General features: G+C 40.9%; 1 protein-coding gene across 2 annotated transcripts in view; it reads left to right on the forward strand.

Annotated features, from left to right (window-relative positions):
- LARP1B (La ribonucleoprotein 1B) overlaps nucleotides 1–21,610 on the forward strand; it is a 105,559-nt gene that overhangs the window by 63,427 nt on the left and 20,522 nt on the right. For both annotated transcript variants that reach the window (XM_084626250.1, XM_084626249.1), the window contains exons 9-12: nucleotides 5,419–5,593; nucleotides 10,261–10,424; nucleotides 11,160–11,534; nucleotides 16,849–16,960. In XM_084626250.1, the coding sequence (XP_084482376.1) occupies nucleotides 5,419–5,593; nucleotides 10,261–10,424; nucleotides 11,160–11,534; nucleotides 16,849–16,960 (826 nt within the window). The remainder of the gene's footprint in view (nucleotides 1–5,418; nucleotides 5,594–10,260; nucleotides 10,425–11,159; nucleotides 11,535–16,848; nucleotides 16,961–21,610) is intronic.

The following is a 21,610-nucleotide window of genomic DNA, read 5'->3' on the forward strand; positions in this document are numbered from 1 at the left end:
TTTCATTGATCCTCGGTTTAAAATTTCTCATAATATTCAGAAAACTCCTTTTGTGCTAAAACTTTCCATGCTTGGTTTCTTGGTTTCCTTTTGGGGCAGAAGGGGAAGAATTGAGCTAATTCTGAGCCATGTTTGGTTGAATATCTTTTTTAACAACTTTTTTTGTGGGGGTGGAGGGAACTGAGTAAACTTTAAGTTGAAATTTTGCATGTAAATGGTGCTCACTGAGAGGAGTACTGTCTTCGTAGATTTCAAAACAGTTGGTTTTGATTAGGTATGAAGGTTTAACATGCATACTGTTAAAACATTTAAGTTGTAACGTACGTACTTCACAAGAGATTCATTGAAAATGTGCGTGCAGCTAAATAGGAACTGGTTGGAAACTTACTGTCAACTTATACCTGTTTCGAATGATCTTTCTTTAAAAACAAACGTGAAATCTTTCATACATAAAGTTGTTCAATTAAAATTGAAGTCACAAAATGAAATGTAAGGGATTCTAGTAAGTGTAAAGTAAGGATTTAAAGTTTCAGGTACTTAACCATCTGAGTCATCCTGCCAGTTTTTGTGATTGTAGAATCACACATTTTAAATTTGATTTTTTTTAAGAATATGCAAAAATAGAACAGTGCAATAATTGAAAAATTTTGTTATGGTAATTTAAATATAGGCATCAGGATAAAGGAATGCAAATAGATCTTGTAATTTCATATTTTTAGCTTTTTTTTAACCTGGCTCAGACATGATGGCATTACTAAAAACATTTTTAGATTACAATTTTAACTAACATACACTGATCTTATGGTCATGCTCTGGACCTTTCTTGTGGTGTTTTTTTTTTTAAATTCCCATTCTTAAACTTTCTCTTCTCTGTTGCTGTGTTAAAGAGCCCAACCAACATGAGAAAATGTGCATTTCATTCCTCAGCCTCCATAGTCAAAGTAGACAAACGGGAAGGATCACCTCCTGTAAATTTCTGTTTATTTTTCATCATAGTCATTACTGGTAATAGTCGGTATGAATTGGATCAAGTATGATTAAGCTGGCTGTATTCTGTTAAGGTTTCAACAGCACTATACACCTACTATTTGTGATATGAACAATAATACTCTTAAGATAAGTTTCAGAGTAACAGCCATGTTAGTCTGTATTCACAAAAAGAAAAGGAGTACTTGTGGCACCTTAGAGACTAACCAATTTATTTGAGCATGAGCTTTCGTGAGCTACAGCTCACTTCATGCATCCGATGAAGTGAGCTGTAGCTCACGAAAGCTCATGCTCAAATAAATTGGTTAGTCTCTAAGGTGCCACAAGTACTCCTTTTCTTTTTACTCTTAAGATAAAGTAGACAAAATGTCCTGTAAATCAGTGATTCTCAAACTTATTTAATCAGGCCACCCTTCTTTGTGTCTGTAGTCATTTATGCGCGCTCTCTCTCTCTCTTCCTCCCCCCCCCCCAACCACCACAAGTACATATTTTGCCACCCAACTCTGAAGTGTACATTGATATCACTTTTCACAGCAGATTTAGCACCCCATTGCAACCTTTACTTCTGCGCTGCTGCCGCCATTCCAAGGCTGACAGCCAGAGCCCCCACCGCTTCCCGGTGAGGGATTGAGTGGGAGGGAAGAAGAGCTTGAGCTCTGGCTGCCTCCCAGGGAAGGATTGGGGTGGGGAGGGAGGAAATCCTGAGCCCAGGTGGCGGGGTTCTGGCTGTCCCCATTATCCCTGCCTCCTAGGTGTGCACGGTTCTTTTGCACAAGCCCCAGCCACTCAGGGCTGACAGCCAGAGCTCTTCAAAAAAAGAAGAAGAAAAAAAGCACACCACTCATGCCTCCATTGACACATTCCTTCACCTCCTTTGGGAGGCCTACCCCATAGTTTGAGAACTGGTGCTATAAAGCATATAGTATATTAAAAGATGCTAAGTTTACAGTTGGAAGATTAACTCTTACTTCCCTGATTTTATGTGTAACTTAGTGTTACATTTAACTAAATGTATTTATTTTCTGTACTACACCAGCATAGTTAAAGCAGGGGGGAAAAAAACACCACCTCTAGTGTTGTTTCTATATATAGATTATTTCAATTTTGTGAAGCAAAATAAAGCTATATTGGAATAAAGTGCCTTTATAACAGTGTAATTGTCTGCACATGGGGCTTTTAGCAGCATAACTTTGTCAGCAAAAAAGTCACACCCCTTAGCAACATAGGTCAGTCGACTTTTAAGTGTAGACCAGGCCTCAAAGTGCTTTCTTACATGGAAGGTAGGAAATGTAAATCTTAAATATGCTTAGTCTTGTTTGATGAAAAAGAAAGAGACCGGAGTCCTTGTATCACTGAACTGCTTAAAACACTTTAAGTATTAGTGACCCAGTCCAGGGAAGTTCTGTCCAGTTGCTAGTGAGAAGAAAATGCCTTTATGGGGCATAGGCAAATGCTGCTCTAGGCTGAGGGGAGGAATTCTAAGGGTCCATCAAATGAGATCCGTTCTGGGTTGAGGACATAGTTCTTCCTAGAGTCCAATGCTGACTTCTGCTATGGCGAGAGGACTGTCATCTCACTACTCTGTGAAGGACTAAGACCTTGCCATGAAATTATATTTGTGTATACAATAAAAAGTATTCTCGACTTGCAAAAATCAGATGTTCTGTGGGACGTTGAAATCACACACAGTGTCTAGCCACTTCGCACCATTGTCTCACGGCAGTCCAACATCCAGGAACTATGGATTGAAGGGAAAAGAGGCAGAAGACTACTCACAAGCACTAAAAATGTAGGGCAAAATATACTACAGTACTTTCTTAAATAACTGTAGGTCCTGTGGGAACTAAAAGTTACAGAAATTCCCATAACATCACTGTATCGCCACCTCAAATGTTTTTTTTTTAAATATGAATCAGACCCTCAAAAATCATAATTGGCTTAAAGTGAGATTTTTAAAAATGGGGTTTTTATTTGCCTTCCGGGTTGAGTCTTCAAAATGTAATAGGGGTAACATTTTAAAGCTTTTCTCTGCAACCATGAATGGGTAGGAACTTGCTTTCCAAAAAACAAACCGCTCATTTGTGACCACCAGCGGAACATTTCCAATTTTGCGTGGTTTTATGATGGGGGACATTATGTACCAAATAAATCAGATTGTTGTGAATTTGCTCTGGCCCCAACTCCACCGGTACTTTTCCTCCATACATGGCCAAACAGCTCCTTGTTGCTAAGATTAATTTTGGCTCATGAGGATTTAAAGATGCGTCCTGTGACAATTCCTTCCCAATCTGTACATGTTTTATTGTGTCTGACTACACTGCGTTTTTATGGGCATAAAACAAAAGGATTAGTGGCAAACAAAATGAATTCACTTTTTTAAAAGTTACTATAATCCACTTGCCTCAATAATTAAGTGTCTTGGTCACAGATTAAAGAAAAACTGTTTGTGGTCCTATTTCAAAAACCTGCAAAAAGAAAAGTTAGGAATTTCTTACTTTGGACATGCCAGGACGTAGATAACAAATGTTATGTTCTTCTTGGGTAATTTCACCCTTGAAAAACAAATCTTTATAAAGGTTAGATGAGTTAACCTTGTTAAAATAATATTGAATGAATTTGCCAAGTAATTCAAAACTAAAGGTTTTAGTATCTAATTGAATTAAGAGCTCCTTTATTGCTATTAGCAGTCAGCATTTTACTTTTTATGGCATTTCACAGGTTAGCATTTCACTTTCTCTTGTTTCTTATTTTACCTTTATATCCCCCACAAGGCTCCTGGCAGCAGGATGTGCTGAGTTTTCTAGGCGCCTATCAGTCGGTGTTTCCAGCTTCCTCACTGCTTGATCTTATTCCTGGCGAGTAGGTTGTGATCCTGCTTTGTCAGGTTCAGTCAGTACTGGCTATTGAGGTCCCTGTATGGGCCACCAGTGTTTCCCCACAAGGATTTGAATTTACTTAGTAATTTAAAGAGATGTCAGATCAGTCAGCTTGGCTGAGTTTTATTAGTCTATTAGACTGGACAGTGAATAACCGATACATTACCACAATTTGTGAGAACCTGTTTTTGCAGCCGATGATTATTTGCTTGCACTGTTTTTGTTCTGAATTCGGCTTATGAATTGACATTCTTTTAGCCCGCCTGTTTACAATTCTCTTCTCTGTATGGAAAAAGAGAAAATAGCATCTTATTTTTCCCATAAATTTCCAGTATATTTAAATGTTTACAGAAAAGAGATAAACAAACATATTAAATTCTAACCTAAGCATATGTTTCTTGTTAATGCATCACTAAAAATAATATATTTTGCTTAACAATTCTTGTAAATTGTCAGATCTTTTCTAGTATTTCTCAACAAGTTATTTTCCCTCCTGTTAGCATGATTCCCAAAGCACTGTGGGAGTTTGCCTCATAGGTAAGCTATAGGCTTCAAAGGTCAACAAGGCTGTGGCCAGTTAGCTCTCTCCCTGCGACTCAGAATGGAGTTTCCCAGCTAGCAGCAATCATCGCATCCTCCCTCATGTCAAAGGAGAACTCCACCAGCAAGCAGCACAGCTACCCAAATTGTAAACCTATTAGCAAAAAGGGAAAGAGAAACCAACGCTGCTGGGCACGCTCAGCAGTTGGTTTCTATCCTTCCATTTCCCTTGGAGTTTAGAGGAGATTAATACCAGTTACCCATTCAGCCTTACACTAACCAACTCCATATGACAGACCATTCCATTATACAGTCTACCTAAAATTACTCACTTTTTGACTCGGCTCCCTGTCTTTCATCAAATGCCAAAAATGAAGAAAAAAGTTACACAACTTTGAAATCCTTGTAAGTCAAGCAGTATTGTTTTTGGTATTGTTTCTTGCAACTTTGTCATACAAAATTTAACACTGGAAAATAATTGCAAAAAACTACTGTGGCAGTTGCTGAACTCGTCAACTTCATTTCATTGTTTAATTGTCCAGAAAAGCAGTTTGCTTCAGATTCCGACTGAACACTGTCCCTTTAAATATGGAATTATAAAGAATCAACAATTTTGGTTAATCGGTGCTCTGCATTTGGACTTCAAAAATATAACTAGCAGCTAATATTTGAAACTGTATGCCACAATAATCAAAATTATGGAACTGAAAATAAGTGGTACTGAGTTTTATACTGACTCTTCTAGGTTGTCTTAATTTAAAGGTAAGTTTTCTTTAAAATCAGTAATTTCTGGCATGCAGGTGTTTGAGAGCCTAATGCTCATTTGCATTGAAAATGTTCCTACTCAAGTCGGAAAGTAATGTCAAGATCTATAGAGGGCAACATGATTTAAATTCCCTCCCAGATAATCATGGGATTGTGTTTTAATTTCACTGAGAGATTCACAAAAGATATGGTTAGCAGCAGTGTTGGCGATGTGTATATTTTTAATGGTGAAACATGTTTATCTCACAGGCCCTAAAGGACAGTACAGAGGTGGAAATAGTGGATCAGAAGATGAGAAAAAGGGTAGACCCAGAAAAATGGCCAATTCCTGGTCCACCTTCACGAAATCAGCCACAAACTGACTTTTCTCAACTCATCAACTGCCCAGAATTTATACCAGGCAAAGCTTTTGGCTCACATACTGGTAAAGGATTTCTTTCATAGACACATAAAATGTTAGGACAGAAATTGCTGTCTAGTCCAACAAGTCTTCATTTTATTTTTCATTAATATTTGATTTCATCATAGGAATAGTAAGTATAAAATTCAACTCTGCTAGTTGGAATGGGAATTGCAAGGCTGGCAGTTTGAAAGGCATAGTGTGCCAGAAGACAGTAAACTTGTGGTTAAGGTTGCAGTTTGGTCTTTTAATCCAACATGTTTTTCCAAGAGATGTGCATGTTTTGTAGAATTACCTTCTCTTTGGTAAATGGAAAGATGTAGAGAGTCATCAGAATTTCAGATGTAATACTGAATTTCTTTGCTTGTCATATTTTATAACATTAACTCTATTAAAACATATATTTCCCCAAAGGAGCCAGCTGTAATATATCCCTAGCTATAGGACTACATCTCTAGTGTATGACTGATAACTTTAAACTGATTTCAGAATAATTCATAGATTCTAAGGCCCAAAAGGGACCATTGTGTTCATCTAGTCTGACCTCCTGTATAGCACAGGATATGGAACTTCTCCAAAACAATTCCTAGAGCATATCTTTTAGAAAAACATCTAATGTTGATGTGAAAATTGTCAGGGATGGAGAATCCTCCACAACCCTGAGTGTATTGTTCCAGTGGTTAATTACTGTCACTGTTAAAATTTTACTCTTCATTTCCAGTCTGAATTTGTCTAGCTTGGACTTCCAGCCATTGTATTGTATTGTATTATACTTTTCTCTGCTAGATTGAAGGAGCCTATTAAATATTTGCCACACCCCCCCCAACATAGGTACTTAATCAAGTCTGTAATCAAGTCATCCTTTAACCTTCTCTCTCTCAAGATAAATAGAGTGAGCTCATTGAGTCTATCACTGTAAGACTTGTTTTCTAATCCTTTGTTCATTCTGGTGGCTCTTCTCTGAACCCTATCAACATCCTTCTTAAATTGTGGTCACTAGAACTGCACACAATATTCTAGCAGTGCTCAAACTAGTGCCAAATACAGAGTTAAAGTAACCTCTTTCCTCCTACTTGAGCTTCCTGTTTATGCATCCCAGGATTACATTAGCTCTTTTGGCCACAGCATCACATTGGGAACTCATGTTCAGCTGATTATCCATCAATCTTTTTCAGTCACTCCTTCATAGGATAGTTCCCCATCCTGTAAGCATAGCCTACATGCTTTGAACATAAGAATGGTCATACTGGGTCAGACCAATGTCCATCTAGCCCAGTATCCTGTCTTCTGACAGTGGCCAAACCCAGGTGCTTCAGAGTTAATGAACAGAACAGGTAATCATTAAGTGATCCATCCTCTGTTGCCCATTTCTAGCTTCTGGCAAATAGAGGCTAGGGACACTTCGGAGCATGGTTTTGTTCCCAGATGTATACATTTAGCTGAATGTAAAACTCGTATTCTTTGCTTGAACCCAGTTTAAGCAGCGATCCAAATCCTTCTGAAATAGTGACCTGTTCTCTTCATTATTTACCACTCCAATTTTTGGGTAGTTTGCCAACTTTATCCGTGATTATTTTGTTTTCTTCCAGGTCATTGATAAAATCATTAGTGTAGGGCCAAGAACCAATGACTGTAGAACCTCTGGAAACAGACCTGCTTGATGTCAGTTCCCTTTTACAGTTACATCCTGAGACCTATCACTTCCCTAGCATTAATCCATTTAATGTGGGTCATGTTAATCTTGTATCATTCTATTTTTTAATCAGCATATCATGCACTACCAAGTCAAATACCGTACAGAATTCTATATTATGTCAACACTATTACCTTTATGAAACTTGTAATGGCATAAAAAAAAAATCAAGTTAAACGGGATCTGTTTTCCATAAACCCAGGGTGATTTGCATTAATATATTGCCTCTTTTAATTCTTTATTAATAGAGTCCCCAGTTAGCTGCTCCATTATCTTGCCTGGGATCAATGTCAGGCTGACAGGCCAATAATTATCCGGGTTATCTCATTTACCCTTTTAAAAAGCTCAACATTGGCTTTCTTTAGCCTTCAGGAACTTCCCTAGAGCTCCAATATTTAGTGAAAATCAATATGAACTGTCCAGTGAGCTCCTCTTCCAGCAATTTTTAAAAGTCTTGGATGCAAATTTTTTGAACCTGTTGATTTAATAATGCCTGCCTTTAGTAGCTTCTGTTTTAACATCCTCCAGAGACACTAGTGCAGAGGTGGGCAAACTGCGGCCCTCAGGCCACATCCGGCCCGCGGGACCCTCCTGCCCAGCCCCTGAGCTCCTGGCCTGGGAGGCTTGCCCCCGGCCCCTCCCTCGCTGTCCCCCCCTCCCCTGCAGCCTCATCGCGCCACCGGCACAATGCTCTGGGCTGCTGGGCAGCGCAGTTGCAGAGCCGTGGCCTGACCCGGTGCTCTGGCCAGTGCGGCCAGCCACCGGTGCTCCGGGCAGGGGAATTGAGGGTGGTGGTCAAGGGGCAGGGGTGTGGGTAGGGGTCGGGGTGGTCAGAGGGCAGGGAACAGGGGGGTTGGATGGGGCAGGGGTCCCGGGGGGGGGGCAGTCAGGAGCAAGGGTTCTGGGGCCAGTCAGGAGACAGGGAGATGGGGTGGTTGGATAGGGCAGGGGTCCCGGGGGGCAAGTTAGGAATGAAGAGGTGGGGGGTTGGATGGGGTGGCAGGGGGAAGTCGGCTGGGAGGTCCGGGGGTGGGCAGGGAGCAGGGGGTGGTGGATGGGGTAGGAGTCCTGTCAGGGGACGGGGGGGGTTGGAGGGGCAGGAGTCCCGGGGGAGCTGTCAGGGGAGAGAAACAGGGGTGGGGGTGTGTCGGATAGGAGGCAGGGGCTGGGCCATGCCTGGTTGTTTGGGGAGACACAACCTCCCCTAACTGGCCCTCCATACAATTTTGGAAACCTGATGTGGCCCTGAGGCCAAAAAGTTTGCTCACCCCTGTACTAGTGGAATAGGAAGAATGATATGTCCATATAATGAGACTGTGTCATGGTGTTTTGTTTTTTTTCCCATAACTACCTTACGAGCAGGAGCTAGGTTCCTACCAATCTTTGAAGCTCAACAGCTAATAACTGCTTGTCTTTTTTTCCTCTTTGGATGGATTTGAATTTTTTCATTGTTTTTAGCATTAGTATACACCATTCATTATTTAATACCTATGTACAAGAGTGATGATGTCTTATCTATATCTGTTTTGCAGTAACTTTTGGCCTCAGTTTGAAGATGCAATTAGGGTCAGGCTGGGCGTAAGACACCCTTGATCCAGAATCCTTGTTTGTGAAACTCTCCCAGAGCCCCTTGATATAACTGCTTTTTGGCATGCAGCAAATCCTATTTATTTCAATTGACCTATTCTTGACTGTTTTTAAGACAACCCCTTGTATGTTACATATGCTGCCCTTTGCTTTCCCCAGTCTGTCCCCCAGTTGGAAATCTATCGCTTCTGTTGTTAGAGATGAGTGTCTTAGAGGTCTAGAACCCTGAGCAGTGCAAGCATTTCTCCATCCCATCCATGTATATTCTCCTCCCAAATTCCACCCCATCCTTCAATATGTTTAACTGAATTTGAAGGAGAAATAAGAGTTCATTTAAGTAGAAATATATATATTGAATTTACAGTGGTTACTTGACAGTACAATTGGTGGGGTAAGACAGTCTGGATTAATTAAACTTCACTAGTAATAATTGTTCAACTGGACGGTGCCTTGTGTTGCTAGTTACTCAAGACAAGTAACTCTTCCTGACCTCATAATGACCACCTTAAATCCTTTGTACAGTTCAGATCATAGGTGTTTCCTCAGCCATCTTTCTAGTTTGTGCCCGAACTCTTTCAGCTTCCAGAGACCACTTTTAAACTGAAGTAGCTTTGGGGCACAAGAGAGAAATAGTGTGTGAGAAGGAGCCAAGGAATAGAGCTTCTTCCAACACATAAGTTATCTGACAACATCCTGTACTGAAAGGCGCTGATAGATAATGTGTCTGGTGTGGCAGAGGGTAAAATATAGACAATTTGTGTTTATAATTCTTAGATGTGCTATGGCTATAAGTTTTGTTAAAGGGAATAAGGTTCCAAAGGATTCTTAACCTTTTTTGTGTTATATAGAGACACTTTGCAGTTTGTCTTAAGGTATTGCTAATGGAAGAGAACTTCTCCCCTGTTAGAATCTTGTTCAAGTTCATAGTAAACAGAAAGTTATCTGACTATTTGATGGTCTTGGCCATTAGTTGGGGGTTGCATTCAAGTTCCTAGTAAAGAGGTGGCCATGTGACATTAAAACCCTACTGTTGCAACTGTACATCATGAACATTTGTTGGCAATGTTGGCAGAGGTCAAGGAAAGAATGGGAGTTGAAAGTGAATTACTTGCCCTCCCCAAGTGGTGGAAGGCAGTTTGAGAGAATTTGTCACTAATCATGCGGTTTGTTTTGTGGATAACTTCCATCTCTCAGGCAGTCAGAGGCACTTTTAATTTATGTTGGAGTCACCAATGTATACTGTTCTTTAAAATATAGAATAGCAATAATTGAGTCTTTTTTTATTTTTTTCTGATCAGTGTCATATTTAATCCTTAATTAGAAATAGGAATTATAGCTACAACGAAAGTAAAAATCTCTAATGCAACAAAAAAAAGAAAAACCTAAATACACAACTAATTTACAATTTTAGAGTCTGCACCAAGTTCTCCAAGAATGGGAAGCCCAAAGAAAAGCACTGAAACAAGTAACCTTCAAACAATGTCTAAAGGATTGTCGACAAGCTTGCCAGATCTGGACTCTGAGCCTTGGATAGAAGTGAAAAAGAGGCATCGTCCATCCCCAGTCAAACTAAAGGTACTGTTAGCTACCTTTTATAAGTGTTAAAACACCTCCCCCCCCCCCAAAAAAATTGTGTGTGTATATTTTCTGAAATACTACAGCATACCACTGCTATGTAGTGAGAGGGAGTGCTGATACCTTTACATAAGCCTAATTAACACTCTTCAGGATACTTGCAGTCTGTATGAGCAGAATGAACTAAATTTAGTCCACATCATAAAACTGTCTGTTACATTGAACAAAACTGTTTATATTATAATGGATCACCTCACTTGATATTACAATACACATAATATATGTGTAATAATTTATCCTAATTTGGAATCTTAAGATTATTTAAAGGTCTGCTCCAAGTAGAAGGAAAGTCTACTCTTAATTTTGGAAAACTAATTAGGCCTTAAAATAGGGCCCAAATAAAGCGGCACAGCTGGAGGTGTTTAGGTTCTGTTGAGAAGTTGTATGTTTTACAGTGTGAGAGAGAATTTAGTGAAAAGTTGGCATCAGAATTCTCTACGGACCTTAGCACTGTGATTTTTTGCCTTTGTACTAAGCTTAAGAAACCCTTGCAAGTCAACAGTAGTTAGATGGCTAACAGCCATTTGTGCCTTTGAAAATATCTTTCAAAATGTTCCTCTTAAGGTTTGTTGTTTTCATCCATTCAGATGATCCTGTCAGTATCCATTAAAAGAAGTAACAGAATAACCAAGTAATTTGTTTCCCAAATGTCATATGTTATCTTTCCTCATACAGGAGTCAGTGCATACACTTGATCACACACCAAGTCAGCAACAGCAGGCCGCACCTTCACAGGAACAAGAACAAGAAGAGCTTGATTTTTTGTTTGATGAGGAGATGGAACAAATAGAAGGTCGCAAAAATACATTTACTGATTGGTCAGACAATGATTCAGACTACGAAATTGATGACCGCGATGTAAACAAAATTTTGATTGTAACACAGACACCACCTTATATGAGAAAACATCCTGGTGGAGATCGCACTGGCAACCATGTGTCTCGTGCAAAAATTACATCGGAACTTGCTAAAGTTATTAATGATGGTTTATACTATTATGAACAGGATTTGTGGATGGAGCAGGGTGAAAATGATTCTACAGCCTTAAAGGTAATTTTTTCTGTCATACAACTTAAACAGATGCTTGACCAAACAAGCCTAAAATTGACTGTTATTGCTGCTACTTATACTATCAAAAATCTAATTGTGGAAGAAAATAAAAAATAATTATCATATGTATATATAGTATGTGTTTCAGAGTAACAGCCGTGTTAGTCTGTATTCGCAAAAAGAAAAGGAGTACTTGTGGCACCTTAGAGACTAACCAATTTATTAGAGCATAAGCTTTCGTGAGCTACAGCTCACTTCATCAGATGCATATCGTGGAAACTGCAGCAGACTTTATATATACAGAGAGAATATGAACCAATACCTCCTCCCACCCCACTGTCCTGCTGGTAATAGCTTATCTAAAGTGATCATCAGGTGGGCCATTTCCAGCACAAATCCAGGTTTTCTCACCCTCCACCCCCCCACACAAATTCACTCTCCTGCTGGTGATAGCCCATCCAAAGTGACAACTCTTTACACAATGTGCATGACAATCAAGTTGGGCTATTTCCTGCACAAATCCAGGTTTTCTCACATTCCCCCCACCCCCATACACACACAAACTCACTCTCCTGCTGGTAATAGCTCATCCAAACTGACCACTCTTCAAGTTTAAATCCAAGTTAAACCAGAACATCTGGGGGGGGGGGTAGGAAAAAACAAGAGGAAACAGGCTACCCTGCATAATGACTTAGCCACTCCCAGTCTCTATTTAAGCCTAAATTAATAGTATCCAATTTGCAAATGAATTCCAATTCAGCAGTTTCTCGCTGGAGTCTGGATTTGAAGTTTTTTTGTTTTAAGATAGCGACCTTCATGTCTGTGATTGCGTGACCAGAGAGATTGAAGTGTTCTCCGACTGGTTTATGAGTGTTATAATTCTTGACATCTGATTTGTGTCCATTTATTCTTTTACGTAGAGACTGTCCAGTTTGACCAATGTACATGGCAGAGGGGCATTGCTGGCACATGATGGCATATATCACATTGGTGGATGTGCAGGTGAACGAGCCTCTGATAGTGTGGCTGATGGTATTAGGCCCTGTGATGGTGTCCCCTGAATAGATATGTGGGCACAATTGGCAACGGGCTTTGTTGCAAGGATAAGTTCCTGGGTTAGTGGTTCTGTTGTGTGGTATGTGGTTGTTGGTGAGTATTTGCTTCAGGTTGCGGGGCTGTCTGTAGGCGAGGACTGGCCTGTCTCCCAAGATTTGTGAGAGTGTTGGGTCATCCTTCAGGATAGGTTGTAGATCCTTAATAATGCGTTGGAGGGGTTTTAGTTGGGGGCTGAAGGTGACGGCTAGTGGCGTTCTGTTATTTTCTTTGTTAGGCCTGTCCTGTAGTAGGTAACTTCTGGGAACTCTTCTGGCTCTATCAATCTGTTTCTTTACTTCTGCAGGTGGGTATTGTAGTTGTAAGAAAGCTTGACAGAGATCTTGTAGGTGTTTGTCTCTGTCTGAGGGGTTGGAGCAAATGCGGTTGTATCGCAGAGCTTGGCTGTAGACGATGGATCGTGTGGTGTGGTCAGGGTGAAAGCTGGAGGCATGTAGATAGGAATAGCCGTCAGTAGGTTTCCGGTATAGGGTGGTGTTTATGTGACCATTGTTTATTAGCACTGTAGTGTCCAGGAAGTGGATCTCTTGTGTGGACTGGACCAGGCTGAGGTTGGTGGTGGGATGGAAATTGTTGAAATCATGGTGGAATTCCTCAAGGGCTTCTTTTCCATGGGTCCAGATGATGAAGATGTCATCAATATAGCGCAAGTAGAGTAGGGGCTTTAGGGGACGAGAGCTGAGGAAGCGTTGTTCTAAATCAGCCATAAAAATGTTGGCATACTGTGGGGCCATGCGGGTACCCATAGCAGTGCCGCTGATCTGAAGGTATACATTGTCCCCAAATGTGAAGTAGTTATGGGTAAGGACAAAGTCACAAAGTTCAGCCACCAGGTTAGCCGTGACATTATCGGGGATAGTGTTCTTGACAGCTTGTAGTCCACACAAAGATTCCACACAAAGATGGACTACAAGCTGTCAAGAACACTATCCCCGATAATGTCACAGCTAACCTGACCGCTATTCCTATCTACATGCCTCCAGCTTTCACCCTGACCACACCACACGATCCATCGTCTACAGCCAAGCTCTGCGATACAACCGCATTTGCTCCAACCCCTCAGACAGAGACAAACACCTACAAGATCTCTGTCAAGCTTTCTTACAACTACAATACCCACCTGCAGAAGTAAAGAAACAGATTGATAGAGCCAGAAGAGTTCCCAGAAGTTACCTACTACAGGACAGGCCTAACAAAGAAAATAACAGAACGCCACTAGCCGTCACCTTCAGCCCCCAACTAAAACCCCTCCAACGCATTATTAAGGATCTACAACCTATCCTGAAGGATGACCCAACACTCTCACAAATCTTGGGAGACAGGCCAGTCCTCGCCTACAGACAGCCCCGCAACCTGAAGCAAATACTCACCAACAACCACATACCACACAACAGAACCACTAACCCAGGAACTTATCCTTGCAACAAAGCCCGTTGCCAATTGTGCCCACATATCTATTCAGGGGACACCATCACAGGGCCTAATACCATCAGCCACACTATCAGAGGCTCGTTCACCTGCACATCCACCAATGTGATATATGCCATCATGTGCCAGCAATGCCCCTCTGCCATGTACATTGGTCAAACTGGACAGTCTCTACGTAAAAGAATAAATGGACACAAATCAGATGTCAAGAATTATAACACTCATAAACCAGTCGGAGAACACTTCAATCTCTCTGGTCACGCAATCACAGACATGAAGGTCGCTATCTTAAAACAAAAAAACTTCAAATCCAGACTCCAGCGAGAAACTGCTGAATTGGAATTCATTTGCAAATTGGATACTATTAATTTAGGCTTAAATAGAGACTGGGAGTGGCTAAGTCATTATGCAGGGTAGCCTGTTTCCTCTTGTTTTTTCCTACCCCCCCCCCCCCCCCCAGATGTTCTGGTTTAACTTGGATTTAAACTTGAAGAGTGGTCAGTTTGGATGAGCTATTACCAGCAGGAGAGTGAGTTTGTGTGTGTATGGGGGTGGGGGGAATGTGAGAAAACCTGGATTTGTGCAGGAAATAGCCCAACTTGATTGTCATGCACATTGTGTAAAGAGTTGTCACTTTGGATGGGCTATCACCAGCAGGAGAGTGAATTTGTGTGGGGGGGTGGAGGGTGAGAAAACCTGGATTTGTGCTGGAAATGGCCCACCTGATGATCACTTTAGATAAGCTATTACCAGCAGGACAGTGGGGTGGGAGGAGGTATTGGTTCATATTCTCTCTGTATATATAAAGTCTGCTGCAGTTTCCACGATATGCATCTGATGAAGTGAGCTGTAGCTCACGAAAGCTTATGCTCTAATAAATTGGTTAGTCTCTAAGGTGCCACAAGTACTCCTTTTCTTATAGTATATGTTGTAATTATTTTGTTTAATTTTAACTTCTGATTGCAATGTAATTACTTGCAAATGGCTGCATATCATCTGTCACGCTTTCTGCTATAGACCCTAGGTGTAGCACAGGTTGCTAAATTCAAGATAAATGTATCTCTTCAGCCTCAAACTTAGATCTAAGCTAGTGAAGGAATAGTTTGTTTTAAACATTAGGGTATTTTAGGCTGGTGGGATAGTGTTTGAATGCTAAGCGTATACAGTAGATAATTTAGACTGTACATGTGCTCAGACAGCTTGTATTTAATAAAATTTTGAAATGTGTTCATAGGAAAGACAAACTGATTTCCCTGTTTTGGGGGTAGGGTAGAGTATGAGGGAATGAAACTGAAGTTATTGCACTGTAAATTTATCTTCAATTTTTTGTCATCTATAAAGTTAGTTGGCATGAAAGTGTAAGTAAAATGCCAGATTTAATACCCGCAACCTCATTTTAGTCTAGATTTCTATTTCCTTGCCCTTCTGTGGGTCCACAAACTATAATATGGAATACTACTAAGGTGGCCTGCGTCCCTAAAGGACAAACATCTCAGTCTAGAACCAAAGGATTTTTAAACACACTGGTGGTTTTACACAACTTTTTGTGTATTTTATAACAAGTGGCTGGCCAATGAATGTGGCAGCAAGCTAGCTGAGCTGCTGGCACCTCAGGAACCCAGATTTCTCCACTCCTGCCCTGTCACATGTTGCTCCCTGATCAGTCATTCCAAGGAACCTCTCTTTGTGAGTTAGTCCTCCCTGCTCATTGTCAGATCCACTTCTGACTTGGGCAGTGCTGAGAGTTGCAAGTTTACAGTCAGCTGAGCTGGATTACCATCCTATTTAGGATAGTGTTTGTACTTTCATCTTCTTCCACCCTTGGTGAGCACTGGATTGAGGCAAATCATGGTGGCAGGACCCTATTTCAGTATGGAGCAAGGAAAGAGGACAAAAGGATGTGAGCTAGTAAAGAAAGGGGGAAATAGATAAAAGGATGGGAAAAGAAGAAAAAGCTAGAAAATGCGAGGCGACTGTACGGTAAACTGGAGGAGGACAGTAGAAAAAATAGAGGGGTAAATGTTTTCTCCCACCCCATCCTTTTAAATGTTGGTCAAGATTTTCAAAAGTGCTTAGTGATTTATTTTTTGGGTGCGTTGATTTTTGGGTTCCCAACGTGAGATGCTTCAAAGAGGCCTCATTTTTCTGAAAGTATTTAGCATCCAGCCTCTGAAAAACCAGGTCTCTTTAAGGAATTTCAAGTTGGGCATTCAAAATTACTAGTTGCTCCCGAAATTCTTTGTTTTTAATTTTGAAATGGGGAGAGATGGGGGTTTGGGCTGAGGAGAGATGGAGTGGGGATCTCCTGTTTACTCTTTCTGTCCGTCCTCTCACCCCCAAATGCCATAACCTTCCTGTGCACACCTTACTGTAGAGGAAAGATGGTTTTGTTGTTTTGGCACAGGACAGAAACTTGGAAAATCAGGGTTCTGTTCCTCATTTATGAAAGTAGAGTGTTACTTTTATTTTCATGAATTTGGTCATTGCAGACCATACTAAGGGGTGCACACTTTGCTTCTGTAAGCCAAGCTCATTGCACATTGCTCATTGTCCAGGGGCTGCTTCATCTTCCATTTTCTTTCACAAGCTTGCTGTGTGCAACCTCCCAGCCTCTTAAATTCAACTGTGGTTGTGTAGGATCAATTGTGAATGAATTCTCCTTGACATGTTGCATGCTGGTGCAACCCAGTTATGTGAACTTGTCATTTTTAAGATTGATATACAGTGGTCACTTTTCTATTATGTAATTGTGAAATTCTCTCTTCAAATTCAGCAAGAGGTTGAAAACTTTAAGAAACTAAATCTCATCAGTAAAGAAGAGTTTGACAGTCTTACACCTGAGCCAAACCAGGAAGTTCCTCCAGGGCCTCCAAGGTCACAACAAGGTAATATAATTGTACTTTCTTTATTATTTTTGTTACTTGTATTATTCTCACGCCTAAGAACTCCAGTCATGGACCAGGACCTCGTTGTAGTTGGTAAATAGACCAGGAGTACTTGTGGCACCTTAGAGACTAACAGATTTATTAGAGCATAAGCTTTCATGGGCTACAGCCCACTTATCGGATACATAGAATGGAACATATAGTAAGAAGATACAAGCATGTGCGTACGCGTGCACACACAGTGGAAGTTGCCATACAAACAGTATGAGGCTAATTAATTAAGATGAGCTATTATCAACAGGAGAAAAAAACTTTTGTAGTGATAATCAAGATGGCCCATTTAGATAGTTGACAAGAAGGCGTGAGGATACTTAACATAGGGAAATAGATTCAATATGTGTAATGACCCAGCCACTCCAAGTCTCCATTCAAACCCAAGTTAATGGTATCTAGTTTGCATATTAATTCAAGTTTAACAGTTTCTCTTTGGAGTCTGTTTTTGAAGCTTTTCTGTTGTAAAATTGCCACCCTTAAATCTTTTACTGAGTGGCCAGAGAGGTTGAAGTGTTCTCCTACTGGTTTTTGAATGTTCTGATTCCTGTTGTCAGATTTGTGCATTTATTCTTTTGTGTAGAGACTGTCCGGTTTGGCCAATGTACATGGCAGAGGGGCATTGCTGGCACATGATGGCATATATCACATTGGTAGATGTGCAGGTGAATGAGCCCCTGATGGCGTGGCTAATGTGATTAGCTCCTATGATGGTGTCACTTGAATAAATATATGGACAGAGTTGTCATCAGGCTTTGTTGCAAGGATAGGTTCCTGGGTTAGTGTTTTTGTTGTGTGGTTGCTGGAGAGTATTTGCTTCAGGTTGGAGGGCTGTCTGTAAGCGAGGACTGGTCTGTCTCCCAAGATCTGTGAGAGTGAGGGATCATTTTTCAGAACAGGCTGTAGATCTTTGATGATGCACTGGAGAGGTTTTAGTTGGGGGCTGAAGGTGACGGCTAGTGGCGTTCTGTTATTTTCTTTGTTGGGCCTGTCCTGTAGTAGGTGACTTTTGGGTACTCTTCTGGCTCTGTCAATCTGTTTTTTCACTTCAGCAGGTGGGTACTGTAGTTTTAAGAATGCTTGATAGAGATCTTGTAGGTGTTTCTCTGTCTGAGGGATTGGAGCGAATGTGGTTGTATCTTAGAGCTTGGCTGTAGACAATGGATCATGCGATGTGTCCTGAATGGAAGTTGGAGGCATGTAGGTAAGTATAGCAGTCAGTAGGTTTCCAGTAGAGGTGGTGTTTATGTGACCATCACTTATTTGCATTGTAGCGTCCAGGAAGGGGATCTCTTGTGTGGACTAGTCCAGGCTGAGGTTGATGATGGGGTGGAAATTGTTGAAATCCAGGTGGAATTCTTCAAGGGCCTCCTTCCCATGGGTCCATATGATGAAGATGTCATAAATGTAGTGCAAGTAGAGGAGAGGTGCTAGGGGACAAGAGCTGAGGAAGCGTTGTTCTAAGTCAGCCATAAAAATGTTGGCATACTGTGGGGCCATGCGGGTACCCATAGCAGTGCCACTGACTTGAAGGTTGTCCCCAAATATGAAACGGTTATGGGTGAGGACAAAGTCACAAAGATCAACCACCCGGTGTGCAGTGGCCTCATCAGATACAACCCTAAGATACAACCAGATTTGATCCAATCCCTCAGACAGAGACAAACACCTACAAGATCTCTATCAAGCATTCTTAAAATTACAATATCCACCTGGGGAAGTGAGGAAACAGATTGATGGAGATGGATACCCAGAAGTCACCAACTACAGGACAGGCCCAACAAGGAAAATAACAGAACGCCACTGGTCATCACATACAGCCCCCAGCTAAAACCTCTCCAGCACATCATCAGAGATCTACAACCTATCCTGGAAAACTATTCCTCTCTCTCCCAGACCTTGGGAGGTAGGCCAGTCCTTGCTTACAGACAGCCCTGCAACCTGAAGCAAATACATACCAGCAACTACACACCACACCACAGAAACACTAACCCAGGAACCAATCCCTATAGCAAACCTTGTTGCTTACTCTGTCCCCATATCTACTCTCGCAACACCATTCAAGGACCCAACCACATCAGCCACACCATCAGAGGCCCATTCACCTGCATGTCTACTAATGTTATATATGCCATCATGTGCCAGCAATGCCCCTCTGCCATGTACATTGGCCAAACCGGACAGTCCTGACATAAAAGAATAAGTGGACACAAATCGGACATCAGGAATGGTAACACGCAAAAGCCAGTAGCAGAACACTTCAATCTTCCTGGACATTCTATAACAGATTTGAAAGTAGCTATATTTGAACAAAAAAACTTCAGAAACAGACTTCAAAGAGGAACAGCAGAACTAAAATTCATATGCATATTTAACACCATTAATTTCGGCTTGAATAGGGACTGGGAGTGGCTGGCTCATTACAAAAGCAGTTTTGTCTCTCCTGTAATTGACACCACCTCATCTATTATTGGGAGTGGACTACATCGACCTGATCGACTTGGCCCTGTCAACACTGGTTCTCCATTTGTGAGATAACTCCCTTCTCTTCATGTGTCAGTATATTTATGTCTGCATCTGTAATTTTCACTCCATACATCTGAAAAAGTGGGGTTTTTACCCACGAAAGCTTATGCGCAAATAAACCTGTTAGTCTTCAAGGTGCCACCGACTTCTTGTTGTTTTTGTGGATACAGACTAACACGGCTACCCCCTGATATTTGAAATAATAATAGAAAAGTGTTTAAAATCTGATGTAAATTAAAGCTTTCCACGTGGTGATTTAAATCATTACTGAAATCAGCAATTTATATCTCCTTGATTTAAATCAATCCATCCTGCAAGAGAAAGATGACATAGTCAAAAAAAACATTCAGAATGCTGCTGTAAAGAACATTACCAGCAGGGCAAGATTGCTTTTGTGAAAGCCAGAGAAAAGGATGTTATGTAATTGAGACATAAGATGATGAGAGCCTGGATGAAAGTTTTAGCTGTGTGGTGAATAGGAAAGGCCATATCTGAGAAATGCAAAAAGAATCAGCAAGACTTAGACATTGCCTGGATGTGAGGTTTTAGAGAGAGATCCAAGTTAAAGATGGCACCCAGGTTATACACCTCAGTCACAGTAGAATGGTGGTGTTAGTGATCCAGAAAGGAGGTAGGGTGGGTGGACAGCTTAGGGGGAGGAAGAGTAAGAACTCCGTTTTAGCCATGTTGAGCTTGAGCTCACAGCTAGACATCCTCAAAAAGATCTCAGACAGGCTGAGATTTAGTTTGGACAGCAGGAAACCGGTCTGGAGTACAGATAGATCTCTGAATCATTTGTGAGGTAGTTGAATTTGTTCCTGGATGAGAGAACCCAGTGATAAGGTGTAGTGGGAGAAGAGTAAGGAACCAAGGACAGAGCTCTGTAGAGCACCCAAAGAAAGCTGGAGGGGGTGTTTAAGAAATCCTGCATTAAAGAAACTTCATGTGTTTTAATTTTGGTTCTGACAGTAGTCTTTTTGGGTTTTTTTGGTTTGTTTTTTTTAACCAAAGCTCTATCTAAAATATATTTTGATTAGCCTGAACTCCATTAGAGTATACTGTATGTTGACACAGGAAAATAAACGAATGTGCATCAGCATCAATACACATAAGCAAGAATTTCAGTTGTTTCACTACTGCTACAGACCAACAAAGTGTTCTATGGTGCAACATGCCATTACAATATGCAAAGCAAAAGCTGTTGCTGAAGTGAGGCATTATGGTCACTAGGATATAGATGTTAAGGAAAAAATAAATATTTTACAATCCGAAGATTTTTCAATTTGATACAGACATTTAAAATTTGGATTTGTCACATTATTGTATTTGGTTTTATCATCTTGCTATACAGTAAACATCAAAGAGTCAAACTTACCAGGCATTCTCCTATCTTGTGTAGGAAATATTGAGGCTCGCAATAACGATTTAAAAGCAGTTTAATTTTATTAGTTGGAGGTTAGGTCCATCAATAACTATTAGCCAAGATGGTCAGGGATGTAACCCCATGCTCTGTGTCCCTTGCCTCTGATTGCCAGAAGCTGGGAGTGGATGATGGGAGGGATCACTTGATGATTTGCCTGTTCTGTTCATTCACTCTGAGTACTCCTGGGGGAATTCTGCACCAAAATATTTAAATTTCTGTGCACAATACTTTAAAATTCTTCATGTTTTCTTCACCAAAATAACACACTATAATCACACCTGTTGCAATTATTTTGGTAATTTATTTAAACTACAATACAGAAAAAGTCACAATAAGTAAAATAGATCTTGAGCTCTAATCTAACCTCTTTGTGCCACTCTCACTCAGGAAAAAAGCGAGAAAGCACATAGATTTTCCTAGCTGAGGATTCCCTTGGTATGGAAGAGTCCTGACTACTGTCCTATGCCAATCCCTACATAGGAAACAAGGAAGGGTGGGGGAAAGAGCATGGTCAGCACACTACTCTCTTGCGATCCTCAGCTAAAGATGACCCGCTGGAGACCCACTAGCTGGCAGATTTCAGAATAACAGCCCCTGTCCCTGTATTCCTTAACCAACCATAAATAATGTATTGAGGGTTTTAAATCAAG

This window comes from Lepidochelys olivacea (genome assembly GCF_965140295.1).
Source record: "Lepidochelys olivacea isolate rLepOli2 genome assembly, chromosome: 4".
Classification (NCBI taxonomy): domain Eukaryota; kingdom Metazoa; phylum Chordata; order Testudines; family Cheloniidae; genus Lepidochelys; species Lepidochelys olivacea.